The sequence below is a fragment of the Natrix helvetica genome (genome assembly GCF_964273705.1).
Source record: "Natrix helvetica genome assembly, chromosome: 4".
Classification (NCBI taxonomy): Eukaryota; Metazoa; Chordata; class Lepidosauria; order Squamata; family Natricidae; genus Natrix; species Natrix helvetica.
In genome coordinates this window covers 14,766,115-14,786,920 of record NC_138550.1, presented here as the reverse complement: position 1 = coordinate 14,786,920, position 20,806 = coordinate 14,766,115, and the positions used below count along the sequence as shown (strand labels likewise).

The following is a 20,806-nucleotide window of genomic DNA, read 5'->3' as shown; positions in this document are numbered from 1 at the left end:
GAAAGCATAATGAAGCTACCTCTAGATCTCATAAGTATGTGCAGGAAAGCTTTATGTTAGTATTCATTTATTCAAATTCTCTGGCACTATCTATTTTCTCATGAGCCCTTTTCAGCCCCACTGTGATAGAATGCCTTGGTACAGAAGTAGTTGCATATGGAAAAAATGGGAAAATAACGTGCACAGGGACATGGGAAGGGGCAGTGGAGGAGGAAGAGGAAGAAGAAGAGAAGGAGGAGGAGAAAGAGAAGGAGGAGGAAGAGGAGGAGAAGGAAGAGGGGGAGGGGAGGAGAAAAAGGAAGAAACAGAGGAGGAGAAAGAGGAGGAGGAGGAAGAGAAGGAGGAGGAGGAGGAGGAGAAGGGAGAGGGGGAGGGGAGGAGGAGAAGGAAAAGGAAGAAACGGAGGAGGACAAAGAGAAAGAGGAGTTGGTAGAGAAGGAAGAGGAAGAAGGAGGAGAAGGAAGAGAGGGAGGAGGAGAAGGAAAAGGAAGAAACGGAGGAGGAGGAGAAAGAGAAAGAGGAGGAAGAGGAGGAGGAAGAGGAGGAGGAAGAGGAGGAGGAGAAGGAAGAGGAACAGGAGGAGGAGAAGGAAGAGGAGAAGGAGGAGGAGATGATAAGAACTAAACGTTGATCCAATGCTACAGGCAGTTTTGAAGCTAGATCTTGGATATGGAAATGTTAAAGGCTTTGACTCTTAAGCCTGAGAACCTTAAAAGCTTTTGCCCAACCATATTCCTTTTCATTTTTGGACATTAAAAAAATGTCCATTGGTTCATTATGAAGGACAATCTAGGCAACACCACATCGTTCCAATCTTGAAATGCTTATTGATACCATTTTGCTAAATCACCAAATATAGACAGTACAGAACCATACAAAAAGGAACTACAAAAATAAAGGTCTAAAGACAGAAAGCTGCTTGGGGAGAACAGCTTTGTCTCTCTTCATTAATTTCATACTTGCAGTTAGCAATGGCTGAAGACTCGGATTCAGTGTCCAACAAGGATTTCAGTATCACCTGCCCTCCCTTATCATGTACAGTTATGCTATTAAAAAATAAGCCATTTTTTTCCTCTCCCTTATTGTAGTGGACAATATCTAGTACAAAACGAGAGGCCTCAGTTTTAGTCTCAGTTCAATATGCTTCAGATTTACTTCGATCTGGAATATTGGTTTATGATGGGCATGGAGGATACAAACGGAGAAGAAAACAGAAGCAAAATTACCATACTATACCAAACATCATAATTATATCATTTTTTTTCTCTTAAAGGCAACATTAGCCACGGTTATTTTTGAAACCGGGTCACATCATGGCATTTTTGTCTTGATAAGTAAAAAAGTAAAACAAAACTCAAAAATCAGAGAAGGGGAGGGATAATTCACTAGAATCCAAATATTTATATATATATATATTCTTAAAATTGTTAAAATCCTTCACAGTGCAAACAAAATGGATGCACTGTCCCGGTCATTTAATTTACTAAGGGTATAAGATTTGATGCTAGCTAATATACAAACAATTAAAAAGCTAAATAAAATTGGACGTAATTCCCATTCGTTTACAAAAGTTTATATCAAAGAATCTGCATATTTTCTATCGGGCGAAAACATCCCTCTCCCAAAGACGACATTTATGGAAACCAAAGAGAAGATGCCTGGTGGATTATTTTTGTGTTATTTCCTTCCATATTCTTCCTGCTTCACTAGATGTATTTCTGGAACATTCCTTTGATAGCTCTGTGGAGATTTTCAGTCATCCAAGTCACAATTGTCTCAAAGGTGCTTTTTCAAAAGGCAAATGGACTATTTTTGTTTTCCTGAGGGAAAAAAAAAGATGTTTTGCTTCTCATCCAAGAACCGATGAAGCTTCTTGGATGAAAAGCAAAACCTCTTTTTCTTCTTCCTCAGGAAAAGAAAACACAGCGCAGTTGCTTTCTGAAAAAGCACCTTTGAGATTAATTTGATAATTAGGCTTCTGCTTTCTCCCTGGTCGGTGTTATCACGCTAAAGCAACCAGAGAAATGATATAAAAGTCTTCCATCTTCATCCTTCACCACGACGTTGAAGGGACCATCAATACCAATAGAAATGTTACAGTTGATGAAGAAGTGGTAAAAGCATTTAGCCTGGATTGAGAATTTGTGACTTTTCCACCTGGTGGGATCGAAACAATAGAAGAAGAAGAAGAAAAAAGAACTAATTACTATAACAATGGTACTCTGGATCATCATATTCATTTATTATATTCCTCTGTCTCTGAACCAGACAGATTCAGGGTGGTTTACTGAGAACATCAAAATATAATAACATTGCAAAGATGATGTCGGTGAATAAGAATTTATGAACTGGAATGGCCATGGCAATAAGTGAGCCAATGGGAACTGTTTGGTGACTGAGACACATGATTTGTTGCGTGAGTAAGGCGAGATGGCTTGGAGCCTGGGCGTGGCTTAGCTTAACTGTTGTGTGCTGTGTGAGAGTTTGTTGGTCTTTGCTTAAGAGTACTTGCCAGCGGTGGGATTCCAAATGTTTTCCTACCGGTTCTATGAGAGCATGCTTTGCATGCACACACGTGCTTTGCAACCCTTGGTGTCTGCATTGGTGAGCTGAGCTGTTGTTTAGCTCAGCTGAGGCGCAGCAATCCACACGAATCAGCTGAGCTAAATAGCAAGGGAATATAGGACAGGAAATGCCGAGGGCGGGAGAGTGGGACCAACCAGAGGTGGTATTTGCTGGTTCTCCAAACTACTCAAAATTTCCACTACCGTGTTTCCCCGAAAATAAGACATGCCCTGCTAATAAGCCCAATAGGGCTTTTCAGAGCATGCGCCATAATAAGCCCTCCCATGAAAATAAGCCCGCCCCCAACTATTTAAGCGCATGCGCAATCGGTCCCCGCCATTACCACTTTTCCACCTACCGGTACAGCTTGTGGGGCAAAAAGAGGCCTGGCCACAAAAACAGTGGCAGGCGAAGCAAAGTGCTTCCATCTCCCACCCTTCCCACTCATGCAAAAAGAGCCCACCGCAAAAACAGTGGCAGGCGAAGCAAAGTGCTTCCACCTCCTGCCCTTCCCTCCCGCTCAAAAAGAGCCCGCCGCAAAAACAGTGGCAGGCCAGCAATGCGATCACCCCCTCCCGCTTGTTCCTTCTCATGCAAAAAAACCCCGCCCACCCCAATGGTAAAGGTAGCCTGCCTGGTTCCCTTCCCTGCTGTCCCTTTAGCGAGGGGTGACAGGTGGGGAGGAGAGAAGCGAGGCGTGCCTCTTACTTTTCCAGCTCCGTTGTGTTCCTTGCCCTTTCGCCCATTGAATCCCCTTGTAAAAAAAAATCTTGGTGAGTTGAACTCATGAGGTTTTTTTTACAAGGGGATTCAATGGGCGAAAGGGTGAGGAATGCGATGGAGCTGGAAAGGTAAGAGGTGTGCCTCGCTTCTCCCCTCCCCAGCTGTCACCCCTCGCTAAAGGGACGGCGGAGAAGGGAACCAGGCAGGCTGCCTTTACCATTGGGTCGAGGTGGGCAGTGTTGGGCCGCGAGGCGCGCCTCTTACCTTTCCAGCTCTGTCGCGTTCCTCACCATTGTGTTCAGGGAATCCCTGGTAAAAAAAAAACCCTTCTCGTGATTTCAAGATATTTGATTGAACTCGCGAGAAGAGGTTTTTTTTACCAGCCGCTTCCCTGAGCACAATGGTGAGGAATGCGACAGAGCTGGAAAGGTAAAAGATGCGCCTCATTTCTCACCTGCCCCAGAAAATAATAAGCCCTTCCCTATAATAAGCCCAAGGCCATATTTCATGGGGCAAAAGAAAATAAGACACTGTTTTATTTTGAGGGAAACACGGTACCAATTCACCAGAACCGGTCCGAACCAGCTGAACACCACTTCGGGTACTTGCTATCTTCCCCTCTCTACCACGTTGCAAGAGCTGCATGGGTATCGTATACATGCATCATGTTTTATATTATTGTATGTAAAGAAGGTTCTTCCATATAATGAATCCTGCTGAATTATTTGTTTGTGTGCTGGCTGGACCGCTACAAACTCCGACAGATGAAACTATCAAGCAAAACAATAATCCACAAAAAATAAATATAACAAGACAATAACCCTAGCCACCAGTCCTATGATTATAGTGACAATAATTACACCATCACGTCTATGGCAAAGATCTGTTCTAATGGCCTTCAACTCTGTCTATGGAGATTCTCAGTCATCCAGGTGATAGTTGTCTCAAAGGTTCTCCCCACCACCACTTCTAATGGCAACTGGACTGATTTTTATTGGTGAAAACAGCCTCTTGGCTGAGAAGCTCTCAGTTCTCAGCCAGAATTGGTGAAGCTCCAGTCCAGTTGCCTTTTGAGAGGGGAAAAAAGCACCTTTGAGACACTAACCCTAACATGCCAATATCGAAGTGTGATTGAATGACAGCCTGCGATGAATAGCTTGTAACATAGAACTTGAAACGGAGATACAGGTAGTCCTCGATTTACGACCACAATGGAGCCCAACATTTCTGTGGTTAAGTGAGACATTTGTAAAGTGAGTTTTGCCCCATTTTACCACCTTTCTTGCCACCGAGGTTAAGTGAATCACTGCAGTTGGTAAGTTAGGAACAGTAGTGCTATTCAGCCGGTTCTGTCTGGTTTGTTCAAACTGGTAACGGTGGTGGCGAGAGGCTCTGCCCACCCACCCAGACACCATCATGTCCCGTTTTTGATGCTCTGAGCATGCGCAGAAGCACGCACGCGCTCACATTTGTGAACCGGTAGTGACGTTAGGCTGATTTCAACCCTGGTGAGTAACCCAGTTGTTAAGTGAATCTGGCTTCCCCATTGACTTTGCTTGTCGGAAGGTCACAAAAAGGGACCACGTGATCTTGGGACTCAGCAACAGTCATCAATGCGAACCCAGTTGCCAATCATCTGAATTCTGATCACCTGATCATGGTGGAGCCTGCAAAGTTCTTAACTGTGAAAAATGGTCACAAGTCACATTTTTCAATGCTGTTGAACAGTCACTAAATGAATTGCTGTAAGTCGGGGACCAACTGTGCTTAGAGTATCTAAACCAGGGGTGTCAAACTCGTGGCCTGTGGGCCGGATGAGTCACACCACGTCACATCTGCCCCCACTTTAGCGAAGGGGGGGAAAAAGTCCCAATACGTCACGTGATGACAATGTGACACCTCGAGTTTGACACCCATGATCTAAACATACTGTATTAACAGTATATCAAGTCTGATCGGTCATTAGTAGAAATTCCCAGGGAATTCAGTTTGATAGCCTAGCGTTTGATAAGGGCGCTAAGCATGGCAGCAGATTAAGAATGTAATTGCTGAGAGCCTAATTGTGATCATCGCCTTACCTGAAAAGGATGGTATCCTGATTTGGCTGCTTGGGGTGCCATCTCCTCCTTCACTCACTGCGCAGACTTCTATGATGTAGACACCTATGTCAGGGAGAAGCACCACTGCAGATGTTTTCTGTGTTTCAATTACTTGGCTATTGCTGTGTCCTTCTTGCCTAAACAAAACCTGTTGGAGAACAGGGAGAATTGTAGAACTCTAGCAATTCAATCGGTATCTAACTCAAATGCAGGAAAACAGCAACAGGATAAATACTAAGCAATTTAGGATTTATTTGGCTAATGAAGTGTCTCTTTTAGTGACTTCACAGGAGTTCTATAACAGAATAACAGAACTGGAAGGGACCACTTCAGGGAAATAATATACAATATACTCCAGTGATGACGAATCTTTTCGGCACCGAGTGCAGAAAAGGGAGTGCATGCGCTCATTGGAGAAGCCACTGGGAAGAGGAGCTGCCCGGTGTGCATGAGCCTGCTGGAAACCAGAACTTCTGGTGTGTGCATGCTCACTGGGCAGCTCCTCTTCCAGTTTCTGGCACATATGCCTGCGCAACGATCAGCTGGCCAACACGGAAATCGGAAGACCAGCTCTTCCAGTTTATGGAGCTGCCACACCAGCTGATCCTCGTGCCTGCATGTGCGCCAGAAACCCGGAAGTGCAATGGGCAAGGCCGCGTGTGTCAGACAACATGGCTCTTGCATGCCACTTTAGGCAGACATGCCATAAGGTTCGCCATCACGGATATACACCAATAACAGAATAGCAAAATTGGAAGGGACCTTGGAGGTCTTCTAGTCCAATTCCTGCTGAGGCAGGAAAACCATATATCATTCCAGACAAGTGGTTATCCAATTGCTTCTTAAAAAACTCCCAGTGTTGGGGCATTCACAACTTCTGGAGGCAAGAGTTTCCACTGATTAATTGTTCTAACTGTCAGGAAATTTCTCCTTAGTTCTAGGTTGGCTCTCTCCTTGATTAGTTTCCATCAACAAAAAAAGCAGCAAAGCATTTGTTGCACCCTTGGTTGGCTTATCTTGTCATGCTATACTATTGTCTATTTGTCCTGTCATAAAAGTAATAGGCAAGTTTCACATGTTGGCCTATTGAGAACCATAGTTTGCTAAATAAGCCACAACAGGATGGATTCTACTAGATGTATAAGCTAGAAACCATATTTAAAGTTGCAATAGCTCTGTTCTGCTTTGCTCTGCTCTACTCTACTCTTTTTGGCTGTTTTGAAACCAGACACTTTCCATTTTGGCTGTGGTTGTAGTTGACAGTGTAGGACTAAGCAGAAAGTCTGGAAAAGAAAAGGAAAATATGGACACAAAGCTGCACATTAAAAAACAAACCACCAGTAATTGTGGAATTTATAAAGAGGATTAGAACTGGATTTGTTATTAGGATTATTTTATTATTTAGCTTGTTTTGGCTGCTGCAATAATTGCTGTAGTGTTTCTTTGAGCCTAGTTGCTGGGAGATAAAAAGCAAATCCAACAGAAAGAAGAAATAAAATTCCATCACCCATGCACTATTCTCTTTGAGAGAGAGAGAGAGAGAGAGAGAGAGAGAGAGGGAGGGAGGGAGGGAGGGAGGGAGGGAGGGAGGGAGGGGCGGGGGGATGTCAATTTTTGCTTTCATGCTTTCTGATAAATCAGGACTCAGGTTTTGAAATATATGGTTGTTATGGATTTGAAAATGTCTACAGCAGTGGGGTTTTTTTGAACTTTGAGATACGAGACTTCAACTCCCAGAATTCCCCAACCAGCATGCAGAATTCTGAGAGTTGAAATCTGCACATCTTAAAACTGTCAGGTTTTAAAAACACTGTTCTAAAGGCAACAATTTGGGATGGGTGCAAGGAGTACATGAGAAACATTCTGTATATGTCCCATTTGGAAAATAAATGTGCTGGTGGATATAACATCTGCCCTCTATTGAACATTACCGAAATAACAGGTATTAAATAAGAAAGGGCAAGAGGCAAAATGAAATAAAAGAGGGAAACTCAGGAGAAGATGCATAACCAAATCTATAACTTATAATAAATTCTAACAAGAATGGATTGTAATTCTTCAATAGAAGGATTGGCAACTTTTTTCTTTTCTTTTTAATGATTTTATATACCCCACCTATTTGCCCACTAACATTCAGTGGCACGATATTCCAGGTTTTAAAAAAGCAAATTAAAAAGCCAAACAGATATATGTGGTTTCTAAAGGGCCTTTCCCTTCAGTATTGCTTAACCTATCCCAGATTCTGAAGCAAAACAAACAAACAAACAAACAAACAAACAAACAAACAAAAGGTTTTTAGCTTAACCACCCTATCACCACTGTGCCTCATCTGCCTTGGAGATGAAAGAAAAACAATGGTCCCAGAAGAAGAAAAAATGCCCCCCCCCCATATTTTAATGGAAGTGTCAGAAAATAAAGGGAGAAATCAAGCAATAAGACTGAATATATATATAATATTTTTAATGTGGCCCAACAATCATTTCCAGCAATACAAGGAAGTTGAAATCTTGGTAAAGACCCTTTTAAAAAAAAGATGAACAGATGTTTTGAGCACAGATTGTTGGATATCCCCAACACAATCATAACAAATCTCTGTGTTTGCACTTCTGCTCTATAAAGAAAATATTAATTTTAATGGCATTTATGACATCCCGTGCTTCTGCATTTCCTTAAATCCTACTGCAAATATTGTCAAAATTGAAGTGTCAGTATGGCTTTTGCTGCAGTCTGCTCCAATTAATAGCCAGATGGGGTGGTGTTAACAGCATCAAACAGCACATATTGCCCTGTTTATAGTCCCTGGTTGAGCATCAGTCTATGCAAAATAGAATCACAAATTTCATTCAGTTTTAGTCTCTCCCTCAAATACAAGTTGCTGCTTTGTTGAAGTCTGTGTTTCAGTGAAAATGGTCTGCATTGGGAGGATAGGATTAGTTCGATGCTGAGACATTGATGGACATGAGTTGTTCAAGGGAAGAAAGAGTAGGGATATAGGATTGCATCCCCATGTTCTCTTAACAGAAACCAAAGTTTTGGAGTATGTAGATTGAAGTTGCCAGAATATGGGTTTTGCAATAGGTTTTAAATGAAAATATCCTGAGTGAATCAACAGGGAAAAATTCCATTTTGACATGTATCTGTTGTGACTCGCCAGCGGCCAGCAGAGCTGGCAGCAGAGTCAGACAGTGAGGAGGTTGGGGAGGAGCATGGGCCAGTCCTGGAGGCTGGGGAAGGCTCGGCGAGGGCTCTGGGTCCGACGCAGAGATGGGACCAAGGCCGTCTGGCAGTGGTCAGGTGCCTTTTGGAGCTAGACAGCAGTGAGGCAGAGGAACAGCTGGAGCCTGTTCCCAGTGTGTGCATGTGCAGAGCTGCCAGAAGAAAAGAACAACTCAGAAATCAGGGTAGACTTGGTAGTAAAGTCACAGGTGGAAGGTGTTTGCCCCCTCCCATAGGAAATAAAAGAGGAGCCAAAGGGGAGTGGGCTTTTGCAGGAAACAATTCATTCGTTCGGTCGTTAGATTCGTTTCAGGAGAGTGAAGATCTGTCCGTGAATCTCAGAGACTCTGTGCTCAGTCTTTCCTTGCACAGGACCTCATTTGGAAAATATTTACATGGCAGCTTTCCAAGATAGATGAGGTCTGTAGTCACAATTACTCCTCTGAAAGACTGTTTGCCAGGCCTTTGCTGAAATCTGAATGAGAGGAATTCACATTCATTTAATAAAAGGGGCTTTGCGGGACCAGGACTCTGCCTCGTGCTTTTGGGGGAAGCCTAGGTCATCTTTGTTAGTAATCACTGAACAAAAATCCAATATTAAAGTATCTTGATTAAAGTTAAGATTTGATATTTTTCTTGTCAAGGTACATAATAAAGAAGACTCTGGCCTAACTGATAGTTGTCAATAAAACTATGAAGACAGTGGGGAAGGACATAGAAACTGACAAAGGAAGATGTTCAATGTGGTGCCTTTCCCTACCCTGGAACTCTTGTCTCATCTAATTTAGATTTATTCAAAAAAGAAGAAGGAAAAATAGCATGCAGTGAAACAGCACTACCTAGTGTCTCATGTGTCAGGCCTGCAGCCGGTTCCTTTTAGGATCTTTGGCCTGCCACACTCTCTATTATTTTACTGTGTTTTTTCATTAGTGGGGAATTGGGAGGGGGAATAATAAGGAGTAGAATGTGTTGTTGTCAAAATAAAAAAAAAATCCTTCCTAGAAGCCCAAGGTCATTCTTTGTCTCTGCACCTCTGCACCTGACCGGAACTAGATGGGTGGAAATGCCAGTATGGCAGTGGAAGATTGGACCATGTGATGGACTTGTGGATGTGGGGGCAAGATCATGAACTTTCAACTGGGTGGGGAAAACTGGGAAGCTTTCAGATTCGGGTTTTCCACAGATGTGTCAACAACTCTCTCTTAATAAATTGGAAGTTTGAGGAAAGATGTGCCTTGAACTCTGATTTAATTTTGGATGATATTTGGAACGCTGACATCGTGTTTATTTCCAAGAATGCTTCCCACCAAAGTCTCACTAAACCTAGTGAGATCTTGAGTGAAAATAAAAATAGAAGATTGCTCCAGAACTTGCCCAGAAATAAAACAAGCTGGTGGGAAACATGTTTTGATAAAGTGGAAGTTCTTGGATTGGACACCTCTGCTGATTGGAACAATTTCATGAGAGTTCTTGTGAGATGCTTTCAAAGTTCTAAAGCTACCTACTAGTCCCAAAAGTTTAGAGACTCTAAAATAGAATCACAAAAACATGTAATCCTGATCATAAAATGTTGATACTAGACTTTGCTCACAACATTTACATTTGTTTTCCATTCAGAATCCATTCAGAAGTATTCTTTTTGAGTTTTTCCAGGGCTGGCCTTCCCATTCACTTAAAAAAAAAAAAGACAGGTAAAGGTTTCCCTTGTTTAAATGTCCAGTCATGTCTTACCCTAAGGGGCAGTACTCATCTCTATTTATTTGTGTTAGGAAATCTCTGTTTCCTAACTGAGGGAACCAGCATTTCCATGGTCATGTGACTGGCACGACTATATGGCGATGTGTATAGAATGCTGTTACCTTCCCACGGAACTGGTACCTATTTATCTACTTGCATGCACATGGTTTTGAACAGTTAGGTTGACAAAAGCTGGGGCAAGTATGGGAGCTCATCCCATCCTTGAGTCTTGAACTGCCAACCTTCAGGTCAACAAGCCCAAAATCTTAATCCCTAGGCTACCGCGTCCCACGTTCACTTAGCTTGTCTCTATCCCCGTGCCACCATGACCATTCCCATCTATTGCAATGCCAGCAGTTTTTTGGGCATTCATTCTTCCAAAACTCCTTGAATGCAAACTAGTGTTGGTGCTGAAGTGAATGCTAAGCATTACATGCATATTCATCGTTGCAAAAACAAAACAAAAGGATGAAGGAAAACCAGAGAGGGAGATATGGTAATCTGGGATGAATAAATTTACCTTGTATCCCATGACGTCTGACTCATTGGCTAAAGGCTTTACAGGCTCCCATCCCAGGGAAATATGGGGACCATCTTGAACCCACATAATGTTTGGTGCTTGACTAGGTGCTGAAAAATAAGTTGGGGAAAAAAAAACACATTAGAGGATTTTGAAGTATTTTTTTTTTCAAAAGCTACGGGGAGGGGGAAGGCAAGAAGAAAATTTAACCGCTTGCTCCAAACTTAACAGCTACTGGTGAATTGTTACATTTCCTTTTGTGGTTGCAGGTAAAAAAAAAACCATCTAGCTTTGTGTTCCAGAAAGATAATCATTTGTCGCTCACGAATAACAATAATAACTCTATTCTTTTTCTTTTTAAAAGAATTCATGTCCCTTGAAATGGGATTATGGATTATGCTAACAACAATCCAAGAGTCGTTTTCTTGGTCTCATTTAGTAGGTAGCTAAAGAAATGAGGGAAAAAGGAGAATTGGAAGGCAAAGATTGGTAGCCTACGAGATTTCTTAGTGGCCACATGGACAATGTTGCTCGGTGGTCCATAGCCTGCGGAGTTGTATGCCTTCACTCTCAGGTGGTACAAGGTGTTGCCTTCTAGCCCTGTGAGAATGACAGAGGACTCATTCCCTTCTGACCTGGCCTTCTCAGCTGCTTCTTCTTGTTCCATATCTTTCCAGTAGCCAACCTGCCAATGAAAGACAAATGAGTTGAGTAGAGACCATTTGTAAAATGCTCCTTCGCACTTAGGGTTACTTTTCATTCTTGGATGAGAAGTGAAACGTCTTCAAAGAAAAAATAAGGAAGTCCAGTTGCCTCCTTAAAAAGCACCTTTGGGACAACCATGACCTGGATGACTGGGAATCTCTATGGATTTATAGCCTATCATTCTTTAAAATCGATCTTCCGTCTTAGGAGGATTTTTTTTTTTTTGATGGAAGCTGCCAAATTGATCAAGAGGTAAATGTAGTCAGTGGTGAATTTGTATGTCTAGTTTATGGTTGCCACCCTCACTATTGACTTCTGTCTATCCAAACTGACAACAGAAGGGAATCAGATGGTATTTCTCGAATAATTTATTTTTATTCAGGGGATATCAGTTGTTGACCCTCAGTTGTTGACCCTGGCTGTAAGCAGCTTTTTTCATTTTTCCATATCTCCTGTCCTGATATGTGAGTGCTCTAGTTCTCAGAAGCAGAAAGTTGTACTCCAAACATATCTAGAAGATAAGGTTGAGCAAACAAACAAACAAATAAATCCAAATGTGTAAGATACAATAAGGCAATATTTCACTTATAGCAAGAAGCATTTGAAGCTGAGTGATTTAATATCTGTACCCAAATCTACAGAGTGCAACTATCTGCATCTCTCCCTCCCTCCCTCTTTCTTATGTCTGTCATCTATCTATCTATCTATCTGTCTGTCTGTCTGTCTGTCTGTCTGTCTGTCTGTCTGTCTGTCTATCTATCATCTATCTATCTATCTATCTATCATCATCTATCTATCTATCTATCTATCTATCTATCTATCTATCTATCTATCATCTTCTATCTATCTATCTATCTATCATCTATCTATCTATCATCTATCTATCTATCTATCTATCTATCTATCTATCTATCTATCTATCTATCATCTTCTATCTATCTATCTATCTATCTATCTATCTATCTATCTATCTATCTATCATCTATCATCTACCATTTATCTATCTATCTATCTATCTATCTATCTATCTATCTATCTATCTATCTATCTATCATCTATCTATCTATCTATCTATCTATCTATCTATCTATCATCTTCTATCTATCTATCTATCTATCATCTTCTATCTATCTATCTATCTATCTATCTATCTATCTATCTATCTATCTATCTATCTATCTATCATTTACCATCTACCACCTACCATCATCCATCCATCCATCCATCCATCCATACACATACACACACACACACATCTATCTATCTATCTATCTATCTATCTATCTATCTATCTATCTATCTATCTATCTATCTATCATCTACAACCATCCATCCATCATCCATCCATCCATCCATCCATCCATCCATCCATCCATCATCCATCATCCATCATCCATCATCCATCATCCATCATCCATCCATCCATCCATCCATCCATCCATCCATCCATCCATCCATCCATCCATCCATCCATCCATCTATCTATCTATCTATCCATCCATCTATCTATCATCTATCTATTAACTTCCTGCCTATCTATATGAACTGCCGGGAGGGGCCATCTTGACCCTCTCCTGCCTACCAAACATTCTAAGCTCTGCTGCCTCTGGGAAGCAGCCCCCCCCCGGGACTCCAGACCACATTCCACCCTACCCAACACTACGTAACAGTGATTGTGGGGCTTGCTCCCTATTTAGCTAGAAAACAGCTAGTCCTAGACTGCTGAGTAAACTGAGTGGTGACACAAAACTGCCAGTTTTTTTAGCTCACCATTCTAAGCACTGCCTCATCCCTACTCTTCTTCTCCAGCTTGCCATCTATGTTCTGCTATTCCTGTCATTTATCATGCTTTCACTGCTGCTTCCTGCACATAGTAGGTAGCCAGTAAATAGGGATGAATCAGAATGAGTGCAGTCAGGAATTCCAAAGCAAATTCAAAGTCTCAAGGGTAGCCCACACTGGTAGGTCTTCAAAAAAAATCAACTATTCATCCTTAGCCCTCTTTGACTGAATTCAGTGAGGAAATGACAAAAACAATATTTCCTTCCCTGTCAACCATTGTGCACAGAAGAGGAAACTCTTCATCCATATAATGAATTGGAGATGACAGAACACCTGAGGAAACATTGCAATGGTCTAATCATACCGAACCAGCATCGCTGAGGGACAGAGAATAGGCAAGAGGATTTGATTTGTATTACTCTGAGAGGAACTGGTTTTGTTCAGTGTAATTCAGGGGAAAAAAAACCCCTCTCTCTGGAATACCTTCTCTTCCTTTCCACACAACGCCGAAATAGTTTTTGATGTTTACAAGTCTGGTTGTCAGTGTGCCTTTTCTGAGCTTCTCCTACTCTTGGGATTATATGCTTGCAACGTATGAATACCGAACAGCTCCTTTTTAATTCATTCAGGGCAGCTACGCTCTTTGTACTAGATGTTATGCAGAGTTCATCTCTATGTCTGCGTACTGCAACAAGAACAATTCTTATTTTAGTGTGATCTACTCCTATCGTATGCATTCAATACCACTGCCATTAAATTATCCATGTCTCTACCTACATTACTCCTAGACTAGTCTTTGTTGGATATTTAAATTATCCAGAAGAGGGTAATGGAAACCATTCCAATAAGGTGGCCAAGGAAACCGCATAGAAACTGACATTGAGAGCTCAGCTCAAATTTTAAAAAAGTCAAGATGGACCGCTGCCGGAGGGCATGAAAAATGGCAAAAGGTGGCTGTGATGTTCCATTCTTTGTGTGTCGCACATCTGCAGCACACTTCAAAAATGGTGGAATTTGGCTGTGGGTTGCAGGAGACCGTTGCAGCCAAAATGGGACTTGGGAGCCTGTTTTCTCTGGGAGGGTGCTTGGTAGGCATAAAATGCTCTAATCTTCACTACAGGCTTGGAACTGGGAGCTTGTGTGCGGCAATTTTGTGCATGTGCAGAACCATCTGAGCATGCGCCAGAGCATCTTTGATGAAGTCTGGGCATGTGGGCAGAGCCTCCCAACACAGCCACTACTGGTTTGCCCGAATCAGGGCGAACTGGCAGAATACTCCCTCTGGTGCTCAGGCCACCACAGGCGCCCCCAACACAAGTGAGTCGACCTGGCTATCCCCGAGGTCAAATACAACCATGATGTGGCCCTCAATGAAATTGAGTTTGACACTCCTGTTCTGAAGACTTACATCTTGATTTCAAACAATGCTTTTAGCAGATCAGAGAGAAAAGGAACCCCCCCCCCCATTTAGACAGCCCAGATTATATTTTATATGAATACCTCAAATCCCTGAGGTCTTCCCAGGCTGTCTTTGTTGTGACTCCACACAACAAGAATCTCTGATACAGACAGTCCTGTAGCCTTGACATCAGTAGGGGCAGCGCTTGGTTCTGCAGTAAAGAAGAATCAAAATGATAATGTTTGGTTAAAGCAGTTTGAATCTAGACAAGTAGATTTACTCTTCCCGATCATCTCTATTATTGCTAAGGATAAAACCTCATAGGGCATCCAGCCAGTAAATGCTACAGTCCATCCAGTTGCCCTGACTTTACCCTGAATTAAGGGATTACAGGTCATAAAAAGGGAATTTACTGTAAAGATAACAAAGACGGCCTTGGACCAAGAAGGCCCCAAATTGAAATTCTCATTCAACATGCAGCTTATTGAATGACTTTCGGCTACTTGCCCTCTCTTAAACCAACCTACCACAAATAAAAGAAATAAGCAAAGAATAAATAGAGCTGCAGTTTCCCCTCCTGATGAATTTTAATTTTCAAAAAAACTTGTTCAATGCAGAAAAATTGCTGGTCTTTATTTTTTTTAATCCAAGCTTTCTCGCTGAACTGAACATCATGCCTGGGGGCTGGTATCTCTTCTCACCTCTGCGGTGTAAAACATTTGTTTTTCCATGATACAGTAAATGAATTCCCCCGTTTTCATAGCAGAAAACAAGAAAATGTTATGCGGTAAAAGAAATAACGTGGTTCAATATTTTCCACTGAGGTACAATTTTCTGGGCAGTAGGAACTGCTTACTATTTATACCTTTAAACTTTGTGCATGGTGAAAGGCCTGCATTGGATTTTATATTACTGAATCAGTTACTTTGCTGTCAGGGAGGTTGCGGTGGGATAAATAATTTGTGACCTAGACAAAATGATGGGTGGCAGTTATCTAAAAATGTAGAAATCATTTTCCATTGATACAACCGTGTTGTTCAGGATTTAGGTAAATTTACTCTCTCTCACTTCTCTCGCTCTCTCCATTTCTCCCTCCATCTTTCTTTATCTCTCTCTCTCTCCCTCTCTCTATATCCATTTCTCCTTCCCCCCTATCCATCTCTCTCTCTCTCTCTCCATTTCTCCCTCCATCTCTCTCTCTCCCCTCCCTCTCTATCTCTCTCTCTCTCCATCTCTCTCTCTCCATTTCTCCCTCCATCTCTCTCTCCCCCCTCCCTCTCCATCTCTCTCTCTCTCCATCTCTCTCTCACACTCTTCATCTCTCTCTCTCTATCCATTTCTCCCTCTATCTTCCATCTCTCTCTATCATATACTCTCTTTCTTTATCTCCCTATCTCCCTCCCTCCCTCCCCATTTCTCTCTCTCCATCTCTCTCTCCCACTCTCTCTCCATCTCTCTCTCCCGCTCCCTCTCCCTCTCTCTTCTTAATTGAATCAGTATATTTCTTGTCTATGAAGATTCTCAGTCTTCCAGGTCATGGTTGTCCCAAAGGTGCTTTTTCAAGAGGCAACTGGACTTTCTTAGTTTTTCTTTGAAGATGTTTCACCTCTTATCCAAGAAGCTTCTTCAGTTCTGAGGAAGCTGAAGAAGCTTCTTGGATGAGAAGCGAAGCATCTTCAAGGAAAAACAAAGAAGCTTCAGTCACCTCTTGAAAAAGTGCCTTTGGGACAATATGTATTTCTTCAATGCATGAATGTGCATTTTTCACAAGTTACATTTACTGAAGTTTCATTGATATTAGATACTAAATTGTATTTTTTATGGGAATGCACTTATCTATAAATAAGTTAAAATACATTATAAGCGTCTGAAGATTTTTATTGATTTCGAATATATATTGAAATAGCCCCCAATTCCATATACTGCTGAAAGTTGCCTGACACTAAAAATGAAACCGATTGATTAATAAGGTTTTCCTATAATTGTTGCTAGTGTAATAACCATATTTTCATAAAGTTTATAAAGAATGTAAATTAGCAGAAGCAAATAAGCAGAAAAGGGAAAGGGAAGGTGCTTTTAGGATAAGGGAAATTATAGGAGAATGTACATTTGAAGGTTATCATGGAAAAGCTCCGATGGAAGCAAAGGAAGCTAAATCAGATGGAAAGTTTACACTGAAATAATTTACAAATGGCGTTATGTCACCATTATGTCGTATGATAGAAAATTGGCAAAGGAAGAATATTTATTCAGAATTGATTCTACTGCAAAGTGATATATGATAGGCAATAGGCCTGTTGTCAAACAGGAAAGCACTGGAAGGAGATGAAATATTCACTGATCTGCTTACTGCTGTAGAAGAAGAGGCAATTAAAGTGCTGGCAACTCAATGTCAACAAAAAATAAAAGAAGATTGTGTAAGCCTATAAATTGGAACACACACACACACAGGCACGCAAATGCATACCTATGCAGGATAGAAAGTGGGATTGTTATCAATCTAGTAGCCACCTCCAGTGTGGTACTCCCCAAAAGAAACAGTTTATAGGGTGTAGAAAGTTAGTCACCACCCCCTTCCTAGAAGACTGAAATATTTTGAGGAATATTTTAAAAAGGCGGGATAAAATATTCCCCATAAAAGAGAAATGGAAATCTTAAAGGAGACAGAAACTCAGAGCTCCAGCTACTTGCTCTCAGCAGATATTTTGTGCCAATTAAGAAAGACTGGGCCAGCCTATCTACCAAACAGAAGACCTTCAGCTCCAGAGTGAAGAGATTAACACATGACTCTTCAGGACATAATAGGATTAACCCACTAAGATACAGAGCTCACTCCATTGCACAATGTCCTAAGGATATTGTATCACCTTCAGAAACATCAACCAAAACGGGGAGCTAAAACAAGCTACAGAGCCAGCTATGACCTCTACAACAGCCAATAGAATACATGCTCTTGCACAGGACCAGGATGTTCAAGTGCAAAGCCCGAGAGAAGGTATAAAAGCCACCCACTCTCAACTCCATGTGGTCACAGGTCCTTGGTAGTTCTGCTTCATCATTAAACCATCTTTCCAAACAGCCTCCAGCCTCCATTTTGCCTCCAGTTCAGCAGTGGGATTCCAAATCTTTTCCTACCGGTTTTACGAGAGCGCACTTCGCATGCTCACACACTTAACGTGCACTTTGTGCATGCGCGCAGCACTCAAAAACCACCCTCGGTGTCAGCGGTGGTGAGCTGAGCTGTTGTTTAGCTCAGCTGAGGCACGGCAATCTGCTCTGATGGGCGAATCAGCTGAGCTAAAAAACAAGGGAATATAAGACAGGGAATGGCAGGGGTGGGAGGGCGGGGCCAGCCAGAGGTGGTATTTGCCGGTTCTCTGAACTATTCAAAATTTCTGCTACTGGTACGCCAGAACCGGTCCGAACCAGCTGAATACCACCTCTGCTCCAGTTGCCTTTCTCCCGGCTTGGAACTGAACCAGCTAGATATTTCTTCCGACGAGAGAAAAAGTAATGTCTGACTCAAGCTGCTATAGTAATGAAGATTTGGCTGTAAGAAAATGCAGATCTACGTGGCAAAATGCATGCCCAGGAAGTTGTAGATGACACACTGACAGGTGAACTTGTTGAACTAAATGTTAACGGGATAATGCTTGCTGTACATTCTGCTGAAGACCATGCCATGTTGGCTGGCGAAGACATTAATTATCTCCCCAACAGCTCTCTTACAGTGGAGGTAGGAAGTAGACAGGCTGATTGATCGAATGTGGGCTTGATTAGATTAAAAGCTTGAAAAGACATTTTCAGGTTCATGAATATAAATGGCGTATTTGTAATGAACTGGCAGAGCAGCTGGAGTTTTGTGAATAAACAGGGAGTGGTTGATGATGATGGAACGGGATGGGGGAATATGCCAGAGCCGTATAGATTATGCAACATCCAAGGGCCTGTGGGTACTAATCAAAGAAGATATTCCGCATTCTATTTTTTTTTAAAAGGAGCCATTGAAGAAAGTACAACTTTTTACCGAACTGGCAACTTAAACTTAAATGTTGTTGCTATGGATGGCAGGGGAGGGACAACTGATGATAATGTACCAGTAAATCAGCTATTATTGTTGTGTTGAAAGACAGACTGAAGAGAAATGACTAGTACCAGGCAGATAATTCTTTGGCATTTTTTCTACCTTTCAGATTAAGGAAAGGAAATTTGCTTTTGTTTAATTTCATCCAGAGGAGACACATGTTCTTCTTGCAGTTACTTTGCAAATCGTCCTGTGTGACTATTCTGCCTTACTCCAGAATTCTGTATCCTCTTATTAAATTCAAGGGCATCATGAAGGAATTCCTCCTCTGAAGTTTTTTTTTCAGGAGATGCAACTGAAGAGATGGAGACAGGTAGAAATTCATGTCTCCAACTCCATCCCAACCCTCCCAATGGCAACTCGAGAGCAGGCTTTGCGAGTTGACACTCAAATTCTGAGAGAGCTCGTGATGTAGAATGTTTCATAAAAGGTAAAATGCAAGGAAGTAAATAGATAACACTGTCTATATTTCCTGCATTACTCTCTCTCTCTCTTTCTTTTCCTTCCTTCCTTCCCTTCCGTCCTTTCTTTCTTTTCCTTCCTTTCCTTCCTTCCTTCTCTTTCCTTCCTTCCTTCTTTTTCTTTGTTTTCCTTCCTTCCTTCTTTCCTTTCCTTCCTTCCTTTTCTTCCTTCCCTTCTTTCTTTCTTTCCCTTCCTTCTTTTCTTCCTTCCTTTCTTTTCCTTCCTTCCTTCCTTTTCCTTCCTTCCTCTGTTACCTAATATTTTGAAATAAGTTTTAAAATAAAGGCAAAAACATACATTCATAACCTTAAAACAAATTACAGTATAGGTAGTTCTTGACTTTTCATAGACCATTGAATCATAGGACTGGAAGGGACCCCAGAGGTCTTCTAATCCAACCCCCTGGTCAAGACAGGAATCTTATATACATCCCAGTCAAATGGTTGTCCAATCTATTTTTGAAAACCTCCAGTGATGGAACACCCACAACTCTGGGAAGGCAAGCTATTCCATTGATTAATTGTTCTCAATTACAGAAAGTTTCTCCTTACTTCTTGGTTGGGTCTCTCTTAAGCCAGGTACAGTACTACCTGTAGTAAACTAGTTTTCTGTTCAGCTCCGTGAAGTGTTTCTTTTTTTAATTGAATTAAAACATAGGGGGTCTACATTCCACTTGTTCAAATTTGTGATCCTGGACAGAGACATCCATGATCAGTGGTGGGTTCTTACTGGTTTGGACTGGTTCAGATGAACTGGTAGTAGTTTGGTGGCATGGGTTGCTGGAACAGGCAGTGACCCAGGCCTGCCATACTCCAGAACTGGTTCTCCAGGCTGTGCCATAGGATTAGGCCATCTTCTGTGCATGCGCAGAACAATTTTTATTGAATGGCCTGGGCGTGCAGCACACGTCAATGCCCATGAGCGAACCAGCAGTAGTGACTGCCGGAAACCCACCCCTGTCCATGGTGCTGCTTTTGTTTTTAGTGCCCCACTGAATTAGCGTGAATCCAGGAAGACTCCAAATCAACTGCATCATACATTAGGGGACCATCCAGTTTGCGCCTGTTCCAACTATCACTTGATAACAATGAACGTTGAATTTATGCCAGTGGTGGGATTTAAATTTTTTTACTACCAGTTCTGTGTGTGTGGCTTGGTGGGCGCAGTATGGCTTGGTGGGCATGGCAGGGGGAGGTTACTGCAAAATCCCCATTTCCTCCCGATCAGCTGGGACTCAGGAGGCAGAGAATAGATGGGGGCAGAGCCAGTCAGAGATGGTATTTACTGCTTCTTCGAACTACTCAAAATTTCCACTACCGGTTCTCCAGAACTGGTCAGAACCTGCTGAATACCACCTCTGATTCATGCATAAGATCTTTTTTTTCCTGTTCGCTTGCCTTTGAAACATTTCATTCTTCTTGAAAATTAGTTGGCAGTATGGATGACAAGCAATAGATAAAGGGATGAGATAATCTTAAGCGATGGGATCACTTCGAATCCAACACTAAGAATGT

The 20,806-nt window shown here is 41.9% G+C and overlaps 1 protein-coding gene across 1 annotated transcript in view; it reads right to left on the bottom strand.

Moving 5' to 3' along the window:
- Window positions 1-527: 527 nt before the first annotated feature.
- The window catches only part of CNTN5 (contactin 5), a 354,084-nt gene continuing 333,805 nt past the window's right edge, over window positions 528-20,806 (bottom strand). The window contains exons 19-23 of the mRNA XM_081951235.1: window positions 14,848-14,957; window positions 11,359-11,545; window positions 10,861-10,970; window positions 5,367-5,535; window positions 528-2,157 (exon numbers count right to left, since the gene is read on the bottom strand). Coding sequence (XP_081807361.1) covers window positions 2,054-2,157; window positions 5,367-5,535; window positions 10,861-10,970; window positions 11,359-11,545; window positions 14,848-14,957 — 680 coding nt within the window. The 3' untranslated portion in view covers window positions 528-2,053. The remainder of the gene's footprint in view (window positions 2,158-5,366; window positions 5,536-10,860; window positions 10,971-11,358; window positions 11,546-14,847; window positions 14,958-20,806) is intronic.